The sequence below is a fragment of the Osmerus eperlanus genome, chromosome 4 (assembly GCF_963692335.1).
Source record: "Osmerus eperlanus chromosome 4, fOsmEpe2.1, whole genome shotgun sequence".
NCBI lineage: Eukaryota > Metazoa > Chordata > Actinopteri > Osmeriformes > Osmeridae > Osmerus > Osmerus eperlanus.
In genome coordinates this window covers 20,050,241-20,074,501 of record NC_085021.1, presented here as the reverse complement: position 1 = coordinate 20,074,501, position 24,261 = coordinate 20,050,241, and the positions used below count along the sequence as shown (strand labels likewise).

General features: G+C 44.8%; 1 protein-coding gene across 1 annotated transcript in view; it reads left to right on the top strand.

Moving 5' to 3' along the window:
- mtor (mechanistic target of rapamycin kinase) overlaps positions 1 to 24,261 on the top strand; it is a 75,089-nt gene that overhangs the window by 26,573 nt on the left and 24,255 nt on the right. Inside the window, exons 29-34 of the mRNA XM_062460131.1 lie at positions 12,164 to 12,239; positions 14,122 to 14,264; positions 17,225 to 17,325; positions 18,548 to 18,663; positions 21,657 to 21,734; positions 22,355 to 22,462. Coding sequence (XP_062316115.1) covers positions 12,164 to 12,239; positions 14,122 to 14,264; positions 17,225 to 17,325; positions 18,548 to 18,663; positions 21,657 to 21,734; positions 22,355 to 22,462 — 622 coding nt within the window. The remainder of the gene's footprint in view (positions 1 to 12,163; positions 12,240 to 14,121; positions 14,265 to 17,224; positions 17,326 to 18,547; positions 18,664 to 21,656; positions 21,735 to 22,354; positions 22,463 to 24,261) is intronic.

Here is a 24,261-nt window from a genome sequence, read left to right as displayed (position 1 = left end):
CCACCGTTTTTCTCCTGTTGTGGCATGGAGTCTAAAGTAGCTTTAACATTTCCTGAAAACAAAGAAATGTATAAAAATCATTTAGAAGAGGACTAGGGGGCTTTGTGAATATTTCAAGTTCAGTGCACACAGAGTACATTGATAGCACGGAGGATATTAAGAGGAAAGAATTTGCCCAGGAGGAGTCTGATTAAGTCTTGGGAGTCAATCCAACATGTAAAAAGCTTTCACTTATGTATGACACTGCCCTGCCAAGACCAGTACCTTAACATCAACACAGCTAAAACAGGAACCTACTATACTGTTTTTCCCTCTGTGAACCAGCATGCGACAGAAAACATTGTTAAGGCTTCCATGTCTATTGAAAGGGATGCGTGCCACGTACTTTGTGTGTCCGTAAAGAGATTTCTCACTCCCACACCAGTTTAGACCTAATTAATATTTCCCTTCAGATTTACTATTGTAAGAACATTCTGAATTTTCCTAAACAACGTTGTCATGGGAATGTCTGGTCCTGAATGTAATTACAGGCCTAAGCAACCAGTACACTCTCCTCGTGTTTGATGGTTATTTTTCTTTAGATAATTTTACAGCTCAAACTACAGGGGCTCCGAAAGTAAAGACATTAAAAGGAAATCAGAACAAGGGAGCAAGCAACCAAGTATCACAAATTATTCAACCACTAATAAGGAGAAATCATTTCCCATAAGCTAAGATATGTCTTTATTGATAAAGGCTTTTCAGAAGTATTAGGGGTTGTGCAGTGGAATTCAGAGCACTTCAAAACAAATTAAACTCGACACCTTCACCCTCCTTCGCCACCTTCTTACATAACCTGCCATCCATACCTCTGTCTTTTTTTTCAAGTAGCCCCGCCCCTTTATTAAGCCTCTCCCGCTGGTGGTTGGCAGGCATTTACATTTACATGTAGTCATTTAGCAGACGCTCTTATCCAGAGCGACTTACAGTAAGTACAGGGACATTCCCCCTGAGGCAAGTAGGGTGAAGTGCCTTGCCCAAGGACACAACGTCATTTGACACGGCCGGGAATCGAACTGGCAACCTTCGGATTACTAGCCCGATTCCCTCACCGCTCAGCCACCTGACTCCCTCCAGGGGAGGCATCCCTCTGTAAAACGCTCCTCGCCCTGGGGAGGCGAGCAATGAGGAAACAATCGGTGTCTGGTCACCATCAACTTTTTGAGTCATCAGGAAATGTGGCTGGTTGCGCTAATGAATGATCTCTTCTTAAACGATTCTGTAAATATTATACAAGTGTGAAAAGGTCACGCTGGAATTGCTTCAGTGTGTCATTCTCCTGAAGGATGCGTATTGGGATACTCTCTGGGCCTGTTTCCTGTTTGGGATTGAGATCTCTGAATGTCACTTCTTGGTCTTTGAACTTGCCACTGCTGTGCAGTTCCCCTGGTCACACGTAGTTTTTTTTTGTAGGATCATGGCGTCTATGGTTGGGGTCAATTCAGATGACATTTTGTTAGGATTTGACACTGAAAGATTTCACTCAGATTTAAATAACAAATGAAATTAATTTTATCTAATCTATTACAAGGACAACTGGATTTTATTTGGTAAAGAATTTGTGAAAAATAACCAGATTTTGTAGAGATTGAGTTGTGCCCTCTGTGAGGATAGTAATAGACTTCTATTTTTTGACCATAAATTTGACCGTAAATGGATTCTTGAATTTTTGACCGTAAATGGATCTCAATGATTTTACATTTCCAAATCAAGTATATCTTCTGCATTTCTGAAAAGAAAAAATATGTGAATGCCAGAAGCCTCTAAACATTATCCATGTGCCTCACCTCAAACAAAAGAAACGTGTTTTTACAATCTAAAAACAGACTTACAGGAACCCAAAGTTCATAACCATCTGACATTTTCAAAGTCCTCAAGTGACTGAAGGATGACCATGTCTATTTCCACATCAAATCCATCTTCGTCACTATACCATTTTTTTTACGTCACGAGTGACTGTCTCTTTTGGAAAATTCCGGATAATTTGCTTTCCTGGATATTCTCATTGCTCAGACTCTGGGAGTCACATTTCTCTCTCAAGCAATGTGCCCCCAGGGCCCAGCTTCTCTCTAGATCTGGACTCTGTCATTCGGTGCCGTTAGGTCCAGCTGGATGCTGCTTTATGCCTTCAGCTTCACGCTGTTCCTGCCCTACACATCCTTTTCCGTCTCAACATGGGAAGAATTCCGCTCCGTGGGAAGAATGCTGAGCTCCCTTCGACTTCGGAGGTGTTGTAGCTAATTAACACACACCGAGAGACACCCTTAAGTGTACCCCCCCTTACGCCTCTGTGGAAAACTAGTTTTGCTCCGTTTTTGCTTTGATTTTCATGTACTATAAAACATATTCAGAGCTTGGCCCCTTGCTCAGATCCTGGTTCCCATTTATCTCTGTTAAGAGTGAGCTCACTGTGCAAGTGTTTCTTGTCAGGAATTGCTCAACGCCAAGTCATCCTTTCTGAAAAGGAGCTTTGTAAAACAGTTTGAAATCAGACTGTTCAGTGACCGGAGGGGCCAACCTGTCAGTCTGTCAGAGCACTCATGGGTTCAATTAAGGAGAAGGGAGGAGGCAGAACGGAAGCCAGAGAATTCCAGAACTGCCTCTCGCAAGAACTAAAACAATATCATCTTTATTAACGTAGCGTGTTGCACCTGAATTCAATACCTCAGTGCAGGCCATCATTTTTTTTCAACCATTTATTGTAACTTAGAATAGAAAATATGATGCCATTATTGCATGGTGCTCTTTTTCTACTTTTCTTAATATTCTCTATCGCAGATAGAGTTTCTGTTTATTATTTTCTTAGAGATCACCATCTCCCTACCTGTGAGTTGGTAGTGGGAGCAGCATAGACAGAGAGAGAGAACCTCATTGTTGATAGATATTGATACACTGAGGTTAACCCAGTTTCTACCACATTTCAGGATGTTTTACAGCCCACACTTTGAGTGACTAACCTAATTATGTTTATAGTGTAATTACGTTGGTGCAGTGTGGGCTATAACAACAAAAGTTATACAGTAGGCAAGTATTTTTTATTTTATTTTTAAACTTCATGAGAAGTCTTTAGCCGCTAAGTCAAAGATTTAAATCTATTTACATTTCAAATAATGTGGTATGGTATAGTTTTTTGAAGGTAAATATTTTTGTGGCATTTTTTATGCTTCATTGGACAGTTTGTGACGTGTGACAGGAAAGGCAGGGGGAGAGAGAGGAGAAGACAGCAAAGGGACAAGGCCAGATTTGAACCCAGGCCGCTGTGCTAAGGCCTCAGCTTACACGGTACGCACACTTATCTAGTGAACTACCAAAGCTTCCCAGGCATGATGTTTACAATTCCAGATATGTAATTGCCAGTCATGCCTAAGGTCTGAACAAACTATTCCATATTTGCCTGTAATGAGACAATTTGTATTAGCCCGGGCACCCGCCACCTGTCTGAGCGGAAGGCATCAGGCTCCTGCAGTACACCGGCTGGTCTGGTGGCTTAGGTTGCCACGACTACCAGGTGGTGTTGATTATGGCTCAGTGGACACTGCAGAACAGAAGCCGGGACAAAAGATCCTTATTCCTTATCCTTTTTGAGCCGTCTGCTATGTTATGTGACTGTGTGGCACTTCTTCAAAGAGCATGTGCGTGACAGTGAGCGGGGCTCATATCTGTGGGTACTGAAGGATTCTCTTTTTGTTGTGAATTTTCAACGTCTGGTTGTGCTTGGTTGGCTTTTCCTGGCATCTGTCGTTATAACTGTCTGTAGTCAACCCATTTAGTACTTTTCAATGACCTAAGGATGGAATTTCTGAATGGGATTGTTTATATAATTTAATATCAAAGGCAAAATGTAACTAATAACTTAGAAAATACACAAAGGAATGCATTTGTTGCTTTGACAATTTTCGTATCTAATCAAATATAATCCTTTTGTTGTAGAAATGAGGCAACCCTCCATGCTGCTCGTTTTCCATTGTTTGGAAAGAAAAAGTTCAAAAACATGCGTCTGTTATGGAGAAAAAAAACTCAATGACTGTGCCGGTACTTAAAAGTATAATTATTCAAAAAAAAAATGTTGGACTGCTAATTTTACTGTTAAATTCATTCAATATGGATGGAAAGTGTCTCTCACCAAGTAGTCCATGGTTCCCATGTTTGTGTCCACATAGCAACAGCAACATTCTGATGAGGTCATTCTCAGTGACTCCAAAGGCAGAGGGGGCACCTTTCTTCCCTAGACCTTTTGACCCCGAGGTGAAGGACTCGCGAGACACATTCTGTGGCGGTGTCTCAATGTGTTAACAGCATGGCATAAACAAAGATGGAATGATTTCTCCATCTAATGCCTTGACCCTAACTAACATTAGTTAAAAGTAGTGACAAAATGATTAATTCATTTATGATATGTTACCGAATGTATGTATATTTTTCCCCCCACACACACTTTTGGAAAACGAGCATCTGCTAGGTGATAAAAACAAAACAAACACGGTTTTCGGGAATCGTTTCGTTGGGGGAATCCTCTGAAACAATGGTCTAGTCTAGTCAAACTGTGTAAAGGTTGACTGATTGTAGTTAACCACCCACATGACAGCAACATCTGTGGCGGAAGAGGGACATGACTTGGCTGACCCGTTTGCCCTGGGCTCCTTGCATACAGAAAGATGTGTCACTGCCTCCTCAGTAGTTAGCGGTCAAGGTCTGCGTTTGACAGTTTGGAATTTTGGGGTCGCTCTGTGTGTTCTATGTTGAGATGCGCCTGTATAACGGACAGGGTCGTGTCAGGTTCGCAGGATTTATGCTGTCAGCACACACACACTCACACACACACACACACACTTACACACACATACACACACTTACGTCAGGATGAGGCCCTTCAGCTTAGGTGAGGTAGGTCTTTTTCTGGTTGGTGATGTCATCGTTTGCTTAAAGTAATCTGAGATGTTTACATCACTCATCAAAGTCCTACAGGTTGCTATAATACCAGCAATACCAGAAAATTCTCTGGCTGTTGATATTGATTTCTTCAAGATTACAATACATGATGCTATTGACTATATACTTGACCTTGTATTAAATTAATTATTAATTTTCTTTGCAGGTCAGTATTTACAAATGATCAGGTACAAATAACTAGCACATCCTAAGTGAAGAGGTATCAATGAGTTACATTCATTCACTTTTAACTATTATAAGTCCATCTAATGGCAATTTAGTATGCATAAGCCACTTTATCTCAGTATCCGGTTGCACTATGTTGACCATTCACGCTGCTCATTCTATTCTTATTTTTATATATATTTTATTTTATATTTAAATTGTTGTATTCTTAGATTGTTTAGTTCTTAGAAATAGTTAAACTTTTGTACTTTTACTTAATTTAAGATCTGTATATGTTTAGTGTTTTGCACCTCCCTGCCACAGTAAATTCCGTGTTTGTATAACATACATGGCGAATAAACCGAATTCTGATTCTGATTCTGACATTTACATTTTGTCATTTAGCAGACGCTCTTATCCAGAGCGACTTACAGTAAGTACAGGGACATTCCCCCGAGGCAAGTAGGGTGAAGTGCCTTGCCCAAGGACACAACGTCATTTGGCACGGCCGGGAATTGAACCAGCGACCTTCTGATTACTAGCCTGATTCTCTAACTGCTCAGCCACCTGACTCCGAACTTACGTCCCTCTCTCTGTGTCATTCCATAATCCAGGGAAAAATATAATTTCCATCCTTTGTTCAAAGCTCAGCCATGGTCCTGTGGAAAACCCAGCTGAAAAAACAAGAACGTTCTGGGTCGAATTATATCAGTCATTTTCTAATAGCCTTAATCTGAAATGGGCCTGTTGGTGCAGATTTTTATGGATGGAACAGGAAAACAAAACTGGTCTTGGCTAACCATCATGCATTGCTCACTATCATTTAGCTTACTAATGCGGAGAACTCAATACCAATCAGTTTTCTTCCAAATTCTGGGGTTTAGAAAGAGGGAAAAGTAAAGGGCAAAGGATTGATGTATTTTTGGAAACGCATCCAACTTACTGTATTTGTAAGTCCTACTGTCCGAAAGTGTATACTCTGTACACGGACAGTCCTGTTTCACAGCGATGGAAACTCTGTCCGTGTACCGTCACCCTCTGAGTGACCGTCAGGACACTCCAGATGCTCTCAGTCAGTGTACATAATGCTGCCTCACTTTACATTTACATTTAGTCATTTAGCAGACGCTCTTATCCAGAGCGACTTACAGTAAGTACAGGGACATTCCCCCTGAGGCAAGTAGGGTGAAGTGCCTTGCCCAAGGACACAACGTCATTTGACACGGCCGGGAATCGAACCAGCGACCTTCTGATTACTAGCCTGATTCTCTAACCGCTCAGTCACCTGACTCCCACTTTAGAACAACATTGCACTGTTTTGTTCACACTGTACTGCGTTTGCCGGCTGTCTAACTCAATATCGAGCAATATGTTTGCAACGTAATGAGATTCACTCATTCAAAGGCCTCTCTGTGTGTTGTACTGTCAAATTGGGGGGGGGGGACGGGGGGGGGACGATGACTGTGTCACACCAAGTGGTTTTTGGAAGCGCTGAAGTGTGAGCTGTCAGCTTGCTCTGCCCATTCCCCCTATGTAGTCTTCTTGGGAAAGAAGTGCTGCAATGGAAGAAAATACCCTTACAGTACTACATGCTTTAGCTCATTCTGGCCCCTCTTCTAAACCATCATTGATTGCAATCTGGCCGCCTCACAAATAACAGTTTGTCTGGCATCAAAGCCAGAGTTTCGTCAAACACCCGTTGTCACTTTTCTTTCTACTCTTCTTCTTCCATTGTCAGAGAGCTCAGGGTTACCCGCCACCATTTAGAGACAATCCAATCAAATACGTTTTTTTCGTGAATACATACACAGTGTCTATTTGGCGTCTAGTTAAGTTGGGCGATACTGAATCTTTGCTTATTCCGAGATCTTTCTCTCGAAGGCCAGCCTGCCACCTCTCCCCCCTCCCCCTAGTTTCCCTGAGTAGTCCCCCATGCACACCAATTAAATGGCAATTTAAGAGTCAGACAGAGGCCATTGCAGCATCGCATCACCCCTGCGGACCACAACTCCCTTCAGCAAACTCTTGAAAGGTGCCATGTGTGTGGCTGTTTTTGTTTTGTCTCCCTGGCAGATGGATCAGGCGGGGCACCACCCCTCTCTTCTCACCGGGAGAGCCACTGCTGGTGCTTGAAGTCTATTTTTAATGACCACCTCAATAACTTTCCCCTCACATGCAGCTCCTCTTGGGTCAGGTGTGGCCTGCACGTGGGATTCTTTTCTCCCTGAACACTGGCAGGAGGTGCTGATCGCCCTCTGGCATTTTCCAGTTGCTTTTTCTTTCCCCCCCTCCTCCTCCCCCTCTTTTCCTTTTCTGCCTTTTTTTGCTGCCAGTCATTATCGAAATTACATTGTATGGGAATTGCAACAATGAATGAGGCAAAGCAGATACTGTTGGGGAAACTGGTGGACTGGTGAAGGGGAAAAGTCCATTTTAGCGGGTCATGTCATCAGGTTGGGCAGAGTTTCAGTCTTCACACTTAGTAGGGGAAAGTCGAGGGCACAGATCTGTCAGTGAACCCAGTTTATGTGATGAATTGACACATCTACACTGTCTGAACCGCTTCCACTGAGATTATGTAAGTCATACTGAGGAAATACACATCTTACATGTGGGCAAACCTCAATTAAAGCAAATGCCTTTTATTGTTGGGTCTTGATTCATACTTTCCTCAAGCCGTTTTCCGAAATAACTTTTTTCAATACCAGAAATAACAGTATTGTGGTCTGTCAGTGAAAGTCTTCAACTACCACTTTGTGAAACAGTTTTGTTCAATGTTGAGGAACAGAGTCAACGTTTGGCAGGCTAAAGGGCGAAAAATCTGCAAGGATCTAGAGGATACTGTACTGATTAGATTAGATTAGGTTCACTAGTGAGACACGATTTTCCCTCTCTCCTTCACATATGTTACGCTCTGTGGGGGGAAGTTAGGTTTTCCTGAAAGATCGTATTCTGTGTCATTGAACAGAAAGCCAAGCCACTCAACTGCATAGTGGAGACAGGGTGATTGCGTGAGAGAGGAGTTTTGTGAGTCTTATCCTGTCAGAGCAAGGTCCAAAAAGCAACACTGGATCTGCAAAATGACCTGATTAGTATTCAGCCCTGTTTTAATAGTATGCACAGTATTACAGTTGACAAATTAAGAACCTCCTTTGTCAGAAGCACCAGCTTGCTGGAGGCTTTTGATTAGGTTTAGTTTAAGACCTGTGTTAATACCTTTCTCCCCACCTATCTGACATGATGAATGACAAAAGCATGGAGAACTCTTGTTTTTCTAATGAAGAGGGTTGTCAAAGTAAGCAGGCAGTCAGCTCTGAATGAAAGCCCTAAAATATATTCACGGTATTTACTCTTCTTAGGGGACTTGTTGAAATGTGTGTTCAGATTAGGGCTCTGATGGTTTAGAGAAAACAACTGTTTTGGGAGATTTCAGTTGAGGCCCCTGGTCACTTGTAAACCTTTAAACCAAACCTGTTGAAACAAGGCTCAAATGTACACTGAACAAAAATATTTAGGTGACATGTGAATTGTCGTACCCATGATGGTTTATGAGCTAAAATAAAAGATTTCAGCAATGTTCCACAAGGACAAAAAGCATATTTCTTCCGTGTATACACAGACATGGCCCGATTGTTAAATTTCCTCAATCTGTACTGTAGACAACTCTTACCTAGTAACATATCTTGAAGTTGTTTAAAGTTACCATAGTAAACTCAAATGACACAAATGAATGACTAAGGATGCTAAAGCTCAACCTAGATTTAGTTAATAGTTTTTAGTTTTTTTAACCATCAAGGTTTATAGAGGAGCAAGAATAGCTTGTTTTGTCCATTCTTTATTGGGGTACATGCAGTCATTCATTACCATTTTACAGGTAATATAATTTTAGCGCTCGCATTTTCCGGAGTAACTTCCCTGTGACTGAGGTCATTCTGCATGGGATCAGACTAACGGTGGGTGTCAGACCAGCCATGACTCTGGCGGTGACGGGTGGGGGACAAGGGCCAGGGAACAAAGGTTGGCTGGCCCTGGTCCTGAAAGGTGGCTGCTGGCTGGCCGTGTGTTGATGGAGACCTCAGTGTGCCGCATGTTACGTGAGCCCCCGTCATCTGGATGTGTTTAGAGTTTGTGTGTTGGGACTCGGAGCCAGGTGGCGCAGTCTGGGGGACAGTGAAGTCCCCAGGGTTCATGGGAGAGAAAACTGTTACTTGTTCCAATTCGTCATCTCAGACGGCCACATCTGGGTAGCTTTAGTGTGAGTCTGCTGGTGTCTGGATGCTGGGGGGTTTTGTGTTTCTTTATTGTTGAAGGTTGTCCTTCTATATACTCGCTGATTATTTTCAACAGGTTTAGTTTCGGGATCAAAATCAAAACGCCCCAAGGAAAGGGATTGTGTTTTAACATAAGCCGTAACCAAGATGGTGTGAGTAAATGTTCAACATTTATGGTGTTCCTGCCAGAAAATGTTTCACATTAAAATCAAACCTTATCTGAACATACAGTACTCACGTTCCTGTTAGTCTCAGACACACACACGGAGACAAACACACGTTTATTGAATTGAGCTCACCTCCAGTGTTATGCAACGTCTCTCTTTCTGTCCATTTTGATTTCCCTCAAGTGTTGAAGGGTCCTTACACTTTTTTAAATAATGTTTTTTACTTTTGAGGATCGAAAGCATCAGTCAGTGTTTGATTGTATGGCACAGTCAGGCAGTGTGTGCCTAATTCACATTTGGATTATCAAAATGAGTTTGAAGAAATAGTTACTACTAAAATATCCTCTTAACAGAAACAGACATGCTTCATGACAGGACCCTTGCGGTACCACTATTTTAAAGACTGGTTACATACAGTCAAAGTCGACCGAGTGTCATGGTCATTTTCGATTCATATTGTATGCAGGACACTTGTGTGGTTGATATGCTGCACCATTTAAATGGTAAAAAAAACACTTGCTGTGTCATCTTATCACGTCTGGCTCTTGGCTCCATGTCATCGAGTGATTCTGACATATAGAGTCTCAGTTCCTTCATCAACTCTGTCACCCGCTGTCCACCCCCCCAACTGCCTCCGAGCTTCCTTCAGACACTAGTACATTTAACAGATGTAATGGCAGTGGAGGAGCAAGCGAGGCGAGCGAGGCTTTTGCAGTCTAGGAAATACTACAGACTTGCGTTTCAAATGAGTGCTTCCAGATGTGTTGTGTGTGTATCTCCTAAATGTGTAATATGTCGATGCGCTACCTAGAATCAGAATCAGAATGGGATTTATTCGCCATGAAAGTTTGCACAGACAAGGAATTTGCTTTGGCAGGAAGGTGCATACAATAAACATATACCTAAAATTTAAATATGTGGACTATCTATACTAAGGGTACATAAACTAGCAGTACTAAGTGGGATTAGAATATAATTAAATATACAATAAAATAAAATATAAGTTGCCGTAAATTACAATATAAAAATACAAATATTACAAAAAATACAAATGTACAAGATACCATTTTGTAATGCAGTGCAAAAAGCAGTGTGTTTTAAGCAAGAAGTCATTAGAGTCAGTGTGGTCCCTTGGCCTTGTTGAAGAGGCCAACAGCGGAAGGGAAGAAACGGAGGGGAGTGACTGAAACAGGGAGTGTCCAGGGTGGGAGGAGTCGGCCACAATCTTCCTCGCTCGCCTCAGGGTCCTCGAGGTGTGCAGGTCCTCGAGGGTAGGCAGATTGCAGCCAATCACCTTCTCAGCAGTGCGGATGATACGCTGCAGTCTGCTCTTGTCCTTGGCAGTGGCAGCAGCGTACCAGACGGTGATGGAGGAGGTGAGGATGGACTCAATGATGGCTGAGTAGAAGTGCACCATCATTGTCTTTGGCAGGTTGAACTTCTTCAGCTGCCGAAGGAAGTACATCCTCTGTTGTGCTTTCTTGATGAGGGAGCTGATGTTCAGTTCCCACTTGAGGTCCCGGGAGAGGATAGTGCCCAGGAAGCGGAAGGACTCCACAGTGTTGACTGGGGAGTCACACAGGGTGATGGGGGTGAGTGGGGCTGTGTTCCTCCTGAAGTCCACAACCATCTCCACTGTCTTAAGAGCATTGAGCTCTAAGTTGTTCTGGCTGCACCAGGTCACCAGGTTGGCCGCTTCCCACCTATAATCAGACTCGTCTCCACCAGAGATGAGCCCAATAAGGCTGGTGTCGTCCGCAAACTTCAGGAGTTTGACGGACGGATGACTGGAGGTGCAACTGTTGGTGTACAGGGAGAAGAGCAGAGGAGAAAGGACGCAGCCCTGAGGTGATCCGGTGCTGATGGACCGGGAGTCAGAGACTTGTGTTCCCAGCTTAACGCACTGCTTCCTGTCAGACAGGAAGTCTGTGATCCACCTGCAGGTGGAATCAGGCACGTTCAGCTGGGAGAGCTTGTCCTGAAGCAGGGCGGGGATGATGGTATTGAAGGCAGAGCTGAAGTCCACAAACAGGATCCTGGCATAGGATGCTGGGGAGTCCAGGTGCTGTAGGGTGAAGTGGAGGGCCATGTTAACTGCATCGTCCACAGACCTATTGTTGCCGGTAGCACAATTACCTTTCAGAATACACACCTTTGTTAAAAGAGGAAGCATTTGTTTTAACACCCTAAAGGCAAAGGTGAAGACTCTGATAGGTCGTTTCTTCATTCTCGACAGTGGTGACCGTAGAAACCCAGCTTGTGAATCAGACAGTTGTATATCATCTTAGGATAGCACAACTGCACAACTCGTGGTGTTCGCATGTGAGCAACATGTTAAGCAACTCTTAAACATTTTCCTTGGCCATCAGCAAGTGGTAGTTCAGACCCATTAGTCACAAAGTGACAGCAGTGCATGGATCCTGTTCCTCCTATTTCATCAGCTCTGATTGTGTGCGTATCTATATGTATGATCTCAACTGCCATCCATCACCCTGACAACGCTCCAAGCGACTCTTGAGAGCTGTCTTTGTGCTGCTTGCCATGTTGTGTATGAAAACTGTCTAAAGTGTGTTTCGGTCTTGTCTGTCGCAGCATCAATAACAAACTGCAGCAGCCAGAGGCAGCATCAGGGGTGCTGGAGTACGCCATGAAACACTTTGGCGAGCTGGTGAGTGTTTGATCATCCGTGATCTTCTTTATTCATCTGTGTTTATACTCACAAGTGGTCCATCAGGGTGTCTTGTGACTCGTTCCGTTACCCAGAGGAGGACGAGCGCTGTCTGAGGCACGTGGGGATTTCGCCTCACAACATGTGGAAAGAGCATCTGCTTCGATGGTCGGTAGCTTTCGTGTTGTTAAAGGGCAAGAGTGCCGTTCCCCCTCTATTAAATGGGTGACATATCGTTTTTTTTTTTGTTTTTTTTTCTGAATTTCACCTGTACTTACTGCTTTTTTTTATGTGTCTGTGAAAATTGTGACTGTGGACATTTTGTTCCATACCAAGCTTGCTTACAGTAATATTTATCTAACTGTGAAATCTGCTCAGAGCCACTATATAACTCACTGTACAGTATTTAATCATGTTCCTTAGGGACTTTTTACATGCCAAATCAAGGGTCAAAAATGTGTCACTTTTTGAACTTGTTGCACCTTCATTCTCACTGTCTCAGATGGCATTCCTAGAAAAACATTCCTAATCGAACACTCTCGGATAATTTGTCAATTTTCCAACAGATTTTGCAGAACCTGTGCATAATTTGAACTGTGCTAGCTAGTACCTCTCTGCTCAGAGTCTCTCACGTTGTCTAGATGGAGCTGTTCCAGATATAAAAGAACAGATCTAAACAGAGTACATGTCTTGGAAGCCCTCACCCCAGCTTTCCACATCCATTACGTAACACTCCAGAAAAGCATTCCTTGTTGGACCCGATTGTCTCCTTCTGTTCCAGTAATGACACAAGTCTGTTATTGTGTTTGATCAGCCAGTTGATGTGTATCGGCATTGTCACTTGCTGAAAGTAAGCACGGCTCGTAAATAATATGAACTCAACTCAAGTCTTACTTGAAAGTTGAACAGGAAAATATATAAAATTAGCTGGGAAGTAGAAACAACCCAAATAGAAGGGGGGTCAGATGCCTGAGCGGTTAGGGAATCAGGCTTTTAATCAGAAGGTTGCCGGTTTGATTCCTGGCTGTGAAAAATTACGTTGTGTCCTTGGGCAAGGCACTTCACCTTACTTGCCTCGGGGGAATGTCCCTGTACTTACTGTAAGTCGCTCTGGATAAGAGCGTCTGCTAGATGATTAAATGTACATTTTACAGTATGTGCCACTAGTGTTTTATTAAGTGGCTACTTTAAGCCCAGAGTCCGGTTGTTAGACCCCCGACTGTTTCACAGGTGGGGTTCCTGCATAAATTGCCTCGCCGCCGGTCTTCATAAGCTGTAATTATGTTCTCTGTTAAAGTTGTAGTGTAGTGAAAAGCCTTTGGTTAAAAACACCTTGGAGAGCACTTCCAGAAACCTTGTTTATGAGGTAAACAGTCTGAGGCGTTTTACTGCGAGAGCGAACTAGCAGACCATGGACAGGGCGGACAATGTTTTGTTTGTCCTCCCAGTCAGGCTTATCACCAGGTCGCTAAAGGTCTCCTCAGGTCTGGGAATCACTTCCTCAGGTCACTGACAAGACGTCAACACGCAGCGGCGACTCGGGAAGTCACGTGACGGTCACAGTTCGATGAGATGCCTGTGACGGGAAAACTGTTGTCCCTTTCCATTTAATTTCTCAAGTCTGCTTCAGTGGCAGACCTGTGACTGGTACATACATGAAATAACTCAACGGAGATATCTGAAAGATTAAGAATGTCTCATTGTAGTCATTTTGCTTTCACTGGATTGACGTACCGTCATGCTACAAACCCACCTCCTATATCCATTAGTCATTGTATTCATAAAGCAGATATATCCCATGTACTTTATATGGACTGTGTATACATGTACCACTCATCACCTCATAGAAGCGTATCTTTCTTGTCACGGTCTCGTTTGACAGGAAATCCAAGCCACCTGGTACGAGAAGCTGCATGAGTGGGAAGACGCCCTGGTGGCGTATGACAAGAAGATCGACATGAACAAGGACGAGGACCCCGAGCTCATCCTGGGGCGCATGCGCTGCCTGGAGGCTTTGGGAGAATGGTGAGTCACATCAAACTGCTGTTCAAATCTGTACAAATACAGTTTGATTCAAATACAGTTTGATTCAAATACAGTTTGATTTCAATTAAATTCCATTAAATGTCGTTGGAAGAGGGCCAAAGAATCACATTTCTCTTTCAAGTTGTTCATCAAGGTATAAGTATTCTATGTGTTTAGCTTAAAAAAAATATTGGCCAAACGTAATAATGTGTGACTTAAAACATTGTTTTATCATATCCAAGTTGTCAGGGCCTGATTTAATTTTTTGGCTCAACATTTTTCACTAAATACCGCTTTGCTCTGGGCCCATCGCTTCACTGCTTAAAGAAGTTTGACTCCTGAGTGTAATGGAGGAAGATGAAGTCTGTGAAAGAGAAGCTGCCGTAAGCTGACCTGTCCTCAGCACTTTGTACTTGAACACAGCGGACCAGCAGCCTGTTCCTAATGGAAGCTGACATTAGGCTCTGAGATGGCTGGATCTGTGAGAGAGATAAAAAGAGAGAGAAAGAAAGAGAGAGAGAGGGATGGTAAAAATGAGAGGGAGAGTAAGGGAGAGAATGACAGAGTGCGAGAGAGAGATGGTAAAAGTGAGAGAGAGTGCGAGAGAGAGTGCGAGTGAGATGGAGAGAGAGAGATGGAGAGAGAGAGAGATTTACATTTCCTGTAATGAGAGAATATTGCTGGAAAGAGCCAGGACAGTCAGTCCAGGACAGTGAATGGTTCTGTGGTTCAGAAATAGATGAAACCTCAAATCTACCGTACGCCAAGAACACTCTCTTATCTTCATCTCTCTTCATCATCCATCTCTGTTGGTCTCCCTCATGTCTGGCTTGAAGCAGGTGGATCAGTACGTTCTTCCAGGAGTCATTAGGAAACAGAGTTCAGTAATATGCAGCGTCATAGTTCCTGGTGATAAACATGCACGTACGTAGCTTATGTAGCTGGCGACGTTGGGGCATAGTTGTATATCCCCTGATCAAAAACATGATTCAAGTGTGTGTGTGTGGGGTTACTGCATAAATTGCCTCACCGCCTATCTTTGTAAGCTGTAATTATGTTCCCTATTAAAAGTTGGAGTGTAGTGAAAAGCATTCTGTTAAAAGCACCTAGCTAGCTTATGTAACTGGTGATGTTGGGGCATAGTTGTATATCCCCTGAACAAAAACATGATTCAAGTGTGTGTGTGTGTGTGTGTGTTTGTGTGTGTGTTTGTGGGGGGGACAGGACAGAACATTATAATTCTCTTAATTGTTAAGGATTGTTCTCTCACGGGAATATCTATTGCCTTGTGGAATTTGCACATTTTGTTCTGTTTAGTCACATTTCCAAAGTGGTCTAAAGTCAGTTTGGCAGAAGTTGTTCGGTCTGAAGGTACAGAATGTGAATCTGTTTTGTTGATAGACCACACAGGCCATAACCGTAAATGAAGGATTTGGCTAAGTATTATTTAATTGTTAGATTTAAAACATTTAACACTTTTTTCTAAAGAAAGTCTTGTTCCACAATGTGGTATTTAAAGGCACAAATGCACTTGGCATCTTCCATTTAATTTCACTAGGGCAGTGTGCAGTACCGGTTAGCAGTGAACGTCTATATTTAACTATCACAAGATTCATAGCTCTATCAGCTAGTGCAGCTCCACATGGCTGCAAATAGGTATATATATATCGTTTTTGTGGTTGTTAAGAAACACTTTTCCAAACAACATAACACATGACAACCCTGCAGGTCCTAAGCAATACACCGAGCACATTTCATCCTCAGACTGTGCCCGGTTCTCGAGGAAATCCAGCCACAGATACACAGATTCCTGCCTTTACAGTTAGACCTCAGATCATTTTGCCACATTGCAAGGTTACCACAGGTGACATTAACAGGGGGCCCCTAATGCCTCTAAAATAAGAAGAAACCATGGCCAGTCTCACCATATCTGTTGAATATTATTTCAGTGGAATTCCAGCAGGTTGAAGGATGTGCTGCCGGCTCGTGCGTTGATCATACCTCTGCTGTGCTCTCCCCGCTAGGTCAGACTACGACAGGCACGCACAGCAGTGGTGACAGGGGCCTTTTGTTTTTGTAGCCTCCATGAATTATCCAAGCCTGACAGCTGGGGAAATTCTTATTCTCGTTGCCTCCTGCCCCCCCCCCCCCCCCCCCCCCCGTCTTTCCCATGATGCACGTGGCGAGGGGGCAGCCGCCAGGGTTCCTTCCTCTGGGAGCAGGGTGAAGGAACGTGCAGTACAGTTCGGTACTTCGTGTCATGTAAAGGTTGGGTGAGTTCACCTGGTCATGGTGGGAACCGGTGTGTTTATTGGGTTAGTGATTATCAGAGCCATACCGTCCCCGGTCGGAGAGGCTGGGGGACAGCTGGAGGAGGCCAGGTTTTCAGTGAAGCTGAGCATCCTTTATTGAGTTGTTTTTCTTTTCATCCTGCGCCAGTTCTGCTTGGTAGGAGGGCTCCACGGGCAAAGCGAATGTTGCAGGGTCAGTGGGAACAGAATGCAGGGGTGCGGTGAAGGGAAATTCTATCCGGGATCAATTCATAATTCAGAGTTAGTAGGATCAATCATAGGGATGGATTTCAAGAAGTGTTGTCTTTCTGACGATGTAAATGTAGCTCTTTGAGTTTGAGATTGATCGTGTGTCTCTGAGGTAAGACACATAACCTGTTCTGGTTATTAATAATCACGTTTCCAACTTCACCGGAAATTCTAGAGCTGGCCTATTTTCCCCCGGAAATACTCATCACTGTCGTGTGCATATAGCCAAACAAAACACTACATTCACACAAAACCATACCCACACTGCTGCGGGAGACCACCTTCTGTCCCATATCTCATAGAGACAAAGTTGGCAACCCTAGTTATCAGCCAATTCTTTTTCTTCCAAAACGAGTATCACTTTTGTCACCCCATGCCTTTCCTGAAACGTGTGTGTGTGTACTATCTGTGTGTGTCCAGGGGCCAGCTGCACCAGCAGTGCTGTGAGGAGTGGACCCTGGTGACTGAGGACACCCAGGCTAAGATGGCTCGCATGGCCGCGGCTGCAGCCTGGGGCCTGGGTAAGAGACCACGACCGCCTCACACTCTGGGTCAACTGTTACAGTAGTTTTACAATACAATATTTCTTATTACTTTCACTGCTAATACGATATTCAAAATGTATGATGCCTATAAACAACATCTGAATGGTAAAATAATAATAAAATAACAATAACATACATTCTAGCTTTAAAATAATGTATTGCTAAGTCGGTATAAAGGTGGCCTAAAAGTACCTGCCTGCCCTTTATTTTGTACTGTTTGTATTTAGAAATTTAAAATAACGTAGGTATATCGAACATATTCACTTAGTTGAATTGCAATCCCTGTAAGCACACGTTTAACCACAGTACTTGTCCACACACATCACACACCAAGAGGGATTTGCGCCGTCCTTCCCGACTCACGGCTGTTTCGGCCGAGCGCCAACGACACCAGCAGAGGCTCCAGATCCTCTCTCCCCCTCCACCTGAGAATGGCATTCACTCATAAGAGTAACCATCTCATAACGTGCAAAGATGGAAAGGAGGCCTTCCCCTCCCCCGGCCAGCCTGCTCTGTGGTGAGCCCGGGGCGGAGACTACACTGGGTGCTCCCGGAGCCCCGAGGCCCAGGGCTTCATTACAGGAGAACTTGATCCATGACCCTTCAGAGCCGCTCACACACAGGCCCAGTCCACCTGGACCCTGAACACACTCGTTGCTGTTCTGGGTAATCAAAATATTAACTCCAGCCACACTCTTTTGATTTTTATTCCAGTTTTCTTTTTTTATTAGTTTTTGTTTGAAGGTTTATTCAGAAACCACAGTGGTACTGGAGCCATGAGACTATTTGTAGTCTATTATTAATCACAAGGAATCTTAGAACACATTTGAACAGTCCTTGTTAGTTCTGTGTGGAGCTCATACTAACCCTGAAGCATACAGATGAAATTAAAACAAAGGAATTCACCACAGGAAAAGTAACACCACATTTCTATTATCTAACTTGGTTTGTTGTGTAACAGCAGTTGGGTTAGTAGCGGATCCACACAGTGTAACAACAGTATGTTTTGAAGTGCCTGCCCTTTTCCAAACTTTCCAAGGACTTCTTGGGCAGCCACGTGATTGGATGAACCATCTGTCTATCACCATCCATCACGGGCTAACTTCAATCAGCCAAGTAGCTGCCAGTAGTTCCTCATAGGACGCTGATGGGTCTGGACCACTGTGGTGTATGTTGATGTGTGTGTGTGTTCCCCCAGGCCACTGGGACAGCATGGAAGAGTACACCTGTATGATCCCCAGGGACACCCATGACGGGGCCTTCTACAGAGCTGTCCTCGCCCTGCATCAAGACCTCTTCTCATTGGCCCAGCAGGTGAGTGACATCACCAAACAGCACTTGTCCTGTACAGGAGCTGGCTCAGCCAACAGGAGAGGCAGTCTGGGGGTTTTATATACTGTAGATCAGTTGATTGACTGTTGTTTTTATTTTTTTATTTTTTTACAAAGGTGTTTTTCCACTTGGAAACAGTGTACATTGAGACATATTGTATGTTCATAACCTATTTTTATTTGTCTGGCTTCAATGCTGCTGGCGCCTTTGCTTAAGACTTTAAAAAGGTTTTAAAAGTTAGACACTTTTCTAACTGTTTCGCAGAAGCGGAAAACTACTCCATATTGCTTTAGCACCCAGTTTAATAAAAGGCCTAAAAGGAATGCATCAATGGCCTCACAAATATATCAAAACGGAATTCGTAATTTTTTCAGCCGTGTCCTGAAATGAATAAAACCCTTCTTTTAACAATGTGCCACTTCCTCTGTTTGGAAACTTTATGAAACTGTCCAGAATCGTAAGTCATCGGCGTTACTCAGCCTGGGGCGAATACAGAGCCCTCTTTATGGTTATCAACAAGGTTGGGTCTGGTCAAGCGACTGATTTCCTCATTGGCCGAGAGCCGAGGCAGTACTTCTATGACTTCATGGTCTCCAGAGAGAGCTCTGTCCAGGCTGGATGCCAGTGGGGAGCCGAACCAGCACGGGCCTCACGGTCCAGCACAGCGCTACAAACCCACTGCTCAGACTCTCAGGAGTCGTCAACGGAGCTGTCCCCCCCTCCCCCCCCCTCCCTCCTCTCCCCCCTCCCCCCCCTCCCTCCTCTCCCCCCCCCTCCTCTCACCCCCCCTCCCTCCTCCCCCCCCCCCCCTATCCCTCCAAACCCTCCCTTTGATTGGAGATGAAGACCAGGTGTGGCCTAAAGCACTCTGAAAAGACAAGGTGACTTTTGCCTTGTTTTGGAGGGAGGGCCGGTTCTCAGTGAGCAGAAGGCTGAATGAGAAGCAGATGAAGGGAAAGAAGAACAGCGTGAAAGCTTCGATGTGAACATGAGCTCACTCCTGTCCTCCGGATATGGATGCTAATCCTGTGGCTTAAAGTCTTTGGTTCCAGGCCTTGTTCTCCAGGAGTTTTCTCTCTCCTACAGGGAGACGTGGGCTCTGAGGAACCACACGTATCTCTCTGGAAGGGATCTAGCCCGACGCTGTAAACCTAAGAGAGATTGATCTGTTTCTTGTAGCTGTGCAGACACAACAGTGGTGCTCTCTGGCCTAACAATGCTGCTAGCTGCCTTGCCAATAGTCAGGATGTACAGTATCTTGGTTAGGAAAATGTCTGTGCGCACATTTGAACAATTACATTCATCATCGTTTTGCCTGAACGTGTTTGTAGAGGGTAATGCATGAACGGTGTGTTGACGTGCACTCTGTAACCTGCACCAGACACACACGCACCATCCCACACACACACACATTCAGGATGCTGCTAAGACATGGCATTTATCAGGAGTCAACTAGACAAGACTTCAATTGAATGTGCAGCACAGTGAGCCTTGAGTAAACAGACCCTTAGTTGAGTAGTTACTCGGATCATAAAGAACCAGCCTCATTGTCACCTCGTCTCAGAGACCTCCCCCCCCCCCCTCCCCAAAGCCCCCCCCTCCTCCCTTCCCCGTGTTGTGAATGCCTGTTGGGTGTTTTGGCACGCAATCACTCCCCCCTCCAAAAAAGTAATTGCTCCAGGCCTGCTGAAACAGCTGTCCCCCCCTGACCCTCCCTCCCCGCTGCCTAGCCTCCTCTCCGTCCTCCCTTATCTGGTCCCGGGCCTAATTACAGTCTGCTAAATCCTGCCTGTCTGGCTGCCTCACTGTCTGCCTTCCTGTCTACCTGTCTGTCTGTGTCTATCGGTATGCCTGGCTGTTTGTCTGTCTGTTTGTCTACCTGCCTAGCTGCCTGCCCTCCTACCTTGCTGACTATCTGCCAGTCTACCTTCTTGCCTGTCTACCTACTTGCCTGCCTGTCTTTCTGCCTGCCTGTCTGGATGTTTCCACAGAGCTGCTTCTTTCTGTTTTCTATCTTTCTCCACTCTCTCTTCTCTTTTTTTTAGGTTAATATCTGCCTCCTCGTTTGGGTTGCTGTTTGCAAAGAACATAAAAGGGATCTGGAAAGCTTTGTCAAACAGTAATCAACAATCCAGGCAGTTCTGGTAACCCGCCTGCTCAGACGAAGGGCTGCTGTCTGTCTCATATGCAGCACCTGGCACAGGGAGAGGCTGTTTGTGTACACAAACACCCCAGTGTTAACACGGCTCGTTTAATCAAAGCAGTCCATCGTGCCAGCGTCGGCAGTTCTGAGCTGTAGTAAGTAGGGGGTGCGTTCCCCAGTGTGTTCATGCTGCCTGGGTTTGATCCGGGCCTTACATTTACATTTAGTAGACGCTCTTATCCAGAGCGACTTACAGTAAGTACAGGGACATTCCCCCCGAAGCAAGTAGGGTGAAGTGCCTTGCCCAAGGACACAATGTCATTTGGCACGGCTGGGAATCGAACTGGCAACCTTCAGATTACTAGCCCGACTCCCTCACCGCTCAGCCATCTGACTTCATGTGAACCGAGCTCAATCCCCTTCTCGTTGCGGAGGTGCCAGGAGCTGACGAGGTTAGGATTAGGAGGGTTATGAGTTCTGGTCGCTGCTTCACTGTACGGTCTGGGTTCCAGACTCGTTTTCTTCACCGAGGAAATGGAACATTTCACTCCTCTTTATTTTCACAGAGTGTTTGAGAGGGTTTGAGAGGTTAGGAGATGGTTTGAGAGGGTAGGACAGGGTTTGAGAGGGTAGGTGAGAAGGTGAGCCGATTTTGTTCCTGACATGCTCATTCGTCAGCCCTCAAATGTCTTATCAAGTGGTTGTCAGAAACTGCACTTGGTCGTGTTTGTTTTTACTGTTAACTTGACTGTCCTGACTTGACTGTCCTGGCTTTTGCTTGGAAAACGTTTGCAGCCTAATAATGAACGTGTGTGTGTGTTTTGTGTTCCAGTGTATCGACAAGGCCAGAGACCTGCTGGATGCTGAGCTGACGGCCATGGCTGGAGAGAGCTACAGCCGAGCTTACGGGGTAGGTCTCTCTCCTCTGGTCTCTCCTCTGGTCTCTCTTCTGTCTATAATATTCATATTCAGTGTTAATTCATTCTAATATTTATATTCATAAAATAATTTAATTTGACTAGATTAATTGCAGTTTGGGTCCTTACCGTGAACTCCACATGACTGAACTGTATTTTCCTCATCCATTTCTGTTGAATTATATAATAACATTGCCAGATGACAGTTGGAACAGCATCACAGGAGCCGATCTCATGCAGATGTTGTCTGATAACAAAAAAAAATAGCATTAACATAAGGTCTGACACTGATATCAGTAGGATAAAGGAAAGAGGAAATTGCTTGGCTCCCTCTATAGCAGCCCTTCAGCCTGTCTGCACCTAAACCATGACCTTAACAATGTGATATTTAGAAATTGACCGCAGATAAAAAATTATTATAAAAAAACGGATTTATAGAGAATGTCATCATAGAGTATGAATGTGTTGCTGGTTCATTGTGAGTGCCTTCAGTCTTATGGAACGGTTATCACATACTGTAGTTAGGATTTGAAATGACTGTGTACGAATGTGTTGTGTGTGTGTATGTTTTGGTGTGTGTGTGCGTGTTCCTGTGCGTGTATGTGTTTTGCAGGCCATGGTGTCATGCCAGATGCTGTCAGAGCTGGAGGAGGTGATTCAGTACAAGCTGGTCCCAGAGAGGAGGGACATCATCCGAGAGACCTGGTGGGAGAGACTGCAGGTGACTACACACGTACACACAGTACACACACACACACAGTACACACACACACACACACACGCTCTAAGGAGTTATGTGTTAGAGGGGAGCAGACCCAAGTCCAGAAGACACACAGGGACAGTTCACACACAATCATCAGCGCATCCTTGAATGACCCCCCCTATCCATCTTCAAAAGTTGAAACTGTCTACACACAACTGGCCCACGAAGAACTGTATGACATCATCTATATTCGACTAAGTACTGTGTCCCAAATAGGAAACACGTCTTTACTCGTTAAATTAACTCTGCTTTTACTAATAGCTTCTTTGCAATGTTATTTGTTGCTGACTAATGGGGCCAAGGAGTCAGGTGGCTGAGCGGTTAGGGAGTCGGGCTAGTAATCTGAAGGTTACCGGTTCGATTCCCGGCCGTGTAAAATGACGTTGTATCCTTGGGCAAGGCACTTCACCCTACTTGCCTCGGGGGGAATTCCCTGTACTTACTGTCAGTCGCTCGGGATAAGAGCGTCTGCTAAATGACTAAATGTAAATGTAAGTTTCAAAAAAATTCAGCTGCAGGAGATTAGTTTCTTCTTTCTTCTAAGGCTAATATTGTTTCTTTACTTATTTATAAAGCCCTGTATCAACCCTAAGGTCCGGTGTCTAGCGTCCAAACCCAAGCGTTGCCAAGCGCCCAGAGCCCAATCGTCCGGAAGGCTGGATTGTGATTAGAGTGATTATGACAGTTAATGACATCAGCGGAGGCAGAGTGAGAGCGACATGAAGATGAGCACATTAACCACCTCTGGTCGGAACACACAGGCTCCACCGCAAAGCTCTCGCAACCAAATACAAATGCTGGCCCGTCAAGAAATTACCGTAGTTACAGTTGAAAGTATGAATCCCTGTTTGTCTTACCGCTGGTTTTACCGGTGCCGTAGCTGTGACTGGAGTGGCTTCGGGAGTTTGCCTTAGCGTGTTGTTGCTACCAAAAGGCCAAAACATGACACCGGGAGGGTGGGGAGGTGAGGAAGGCATGAGGAGGGCATGGTAAACGGTTGAGACCTGAAGCCGTTCCTTGCGTGCGACGGCATCGCCTCCAGACATGCCTGATACCCAGCGTGACATTCTAATGGTCTCTCTCCTGTCTCTTCGGGCATTCCAGACCCTCCGTGCTAGTTCAGGTGTTCGACTCTTGGAAGCATCGAGCCAAAAAAAACTCTCCACGCCCGTTGCCTAGGCAACAACCCAACAAGGCGGTTGTTGACGTTTTCCTCGGGACTGTCATGTGTCTCCCCTGAGGGGTGCATGGGCCCTAAAGGTGTCCCCCTCCCCAACACACACACACCCTCACTCTCTATGTTGTCAAAACCTCCTTGATCAACTTGACTTGTTCCATTCATAAAAGCTGTGGAGCGTTTGTGGGAAGAGGTGGTTGGATCTAGAGGCTCTCCCTGAACAAACACCGGGGCCTGATGGCAGCTCCAGACCTCAGCACGCTGGCTGGTTGGCCGGCCGGCTGGCTGGCAGGGATCCCTAGTCTGTGATTTATTGGCGGCTAATTTGACACATCTGTCAAGGACTCACCACATCTCGTTCTCTCTCCCTCTCACTTTCTCTCTAACTCCGTCCTATACTCTCACACTCTGTTTCCATCTCCCTCTCTCCCGTCTGTCAAAAGGCTGGAATGAATCAGTGAGTTTTAGGAACCTGCATCACCACATAGCGTGTGTATTCACCATTTAGCATCCCTGTGGTCCTCTTCAGCTCCTTCATACAGACACACAGCGCCTGTGATCAACGTTATGTGACTGTGTG